We start from the raw sequence: 1,555 nt of genomic DNA, 5'->3' as shown, positions 1-1,555 counted from the left end.
GCCACCATCTGTGGGGTGACGGCCAAGTTATGGGGCAGGCGGGTGCAGCGACGTAATAGGACGGGGTTGACCCCATTGAGGTACTGGGCCCCAAAGAACGAGTCCTCCTGCCAGTGCTTCACCACGTAATCTATGGGGCAGACCCATAAGTAACGGGGTTATGGGGTTAGAGAATCCCATAGAATCCCATATACCCCATATACCCCATATATAACCCCATATAATCCCATATATCCCACATAAACCAATATAATCCCATATAATCCCATAGAACCCCATATAACCCCATAAATCCCCTATAACCCCATATAACCCCATATAATCCCATATAACCCCATATAACCCCATATATCCCATATAACCCCATAGAACCCCATATAACCCCATATAACCCCATAGAACCCCATATAATCCCATATAACCCCATATAACCCCATATAATCCCATATAACCCCATATACCCCATATAACCCCATATACCCACATATTACCCACATATTACCCCATATATTCCCATATATAACCCCATATTACCCCATATAATCCCATATAATCTCATATATAACCCCATATAATCCCATATAATCCCATATATAACCCCATATAATCCAATATACTCCATATAATCCCATATAACCCCATATAACCCCATATAATCCCATAGAACCCCATAGAACCCCATATAACCCCATATAACTCCATATAACCCCATATAATCCCATATAATCCCATATAACCCCATATAATCCCATATAACCCCATATAACCCCATATAACCCCATATAACCCCATATAACCCTATATAACCCCATATAACCCTATATAACCCCATATAACCCCATATACCCCCATATAATCCCATATAACCCCATATAACCCATATAACCCCATATCACCCCATATAACCCCATATAACCCCATAGAACCCCATATAACCCCATATAATCCCATATAACCCCATATAACCCCATATAATCCCATATATACCAGTAACAGGGGTGTGATAGAAGCAGAAGATCCTTGTTATGGCATCAAGGCTCTGCCAGGACTCGGCCCGGTCCAAAAAACCCTTTAATTTGGTCTCGAGGTTCCTATGGGGTCATATGGGGTTATAGGGTTATATGGGGTTATATGGGATTATATGGGGTTATATGGGGTTATATGGGGTTATATGGGGTTATATGGGGTGATATGGGGTTCTATGGGATTATATGGGGTTATATGGGGTTATATGGGGTTATATTGGGTTCTATGGGGTTATATGGGTGTTATATGGGATTATATGGGGTTATATGGGGTTATATGGGGTTATATAGGGTTATATGGGGTTATATGGGGTTATATGGGGTTATATGGGATATATGGGGTTATGGGGTTATGGGGTTATGGGGTTATATGGGGTTATATGGGGTTATATGGGGTTATATGGGGTTATATGGGGTTCTATGGGGTTATATGGGGTTCTATGGGGTTATATGGGGTGATACGGGGTTATATGGGGTTATATGGGGTTATATGGGGTTATATGGGGTATATGGGGTTATATGGGGTTATA

At 41.4% G+C, this 1,555-nt stretch overlaps 1 protein-coding gene across 1 annotated transcript in view; it reads right to left on the bottom strand.

Annotated features, from left to right (window-relative positions):
- The window catches only part of LOC107307257, a 21,022-nt gene that overhangs the window by 8,727 nt on the left and 10,740 nt on the right, over positions 1 to 1,555 (bottom strand). The window contains exons 6-7 of the mRNA XM_032441740.1: positions 988 to 1,091; positions 6 to 130 (exon numbers count right to left, since the gene is read on the bottom strand). Coding sequence (XP_032297631.1) covers positions 6 to 130; positions 988 to 1,091 — 229 coding nt within the window. The remainder of the gene's footprint in view (positions 1 to 5; positions 131 to 987; positions 1,092 to 1,555) is intronic.

The sequence above is a fragment of the Coturnix japonica genome, unplaced genomic scaffold (assembly GCF_001577835.2).
Source record: "Coturnix japonica isolate 7356 unplaced genomic scaffold, Coturnix japonica 2.1 chrUnrandom524, whole genome shotgun sequence".
NCBI lineage: Eukaryota > Metazoa > Chordata > Aves > Galliformes > Phasianidae > Coturnix > Coturnix japonica.
Note: the sequence above shows the minus strand (reverse complement) of the source record. Positions and strands in the feature narration are given on the sequence as shown.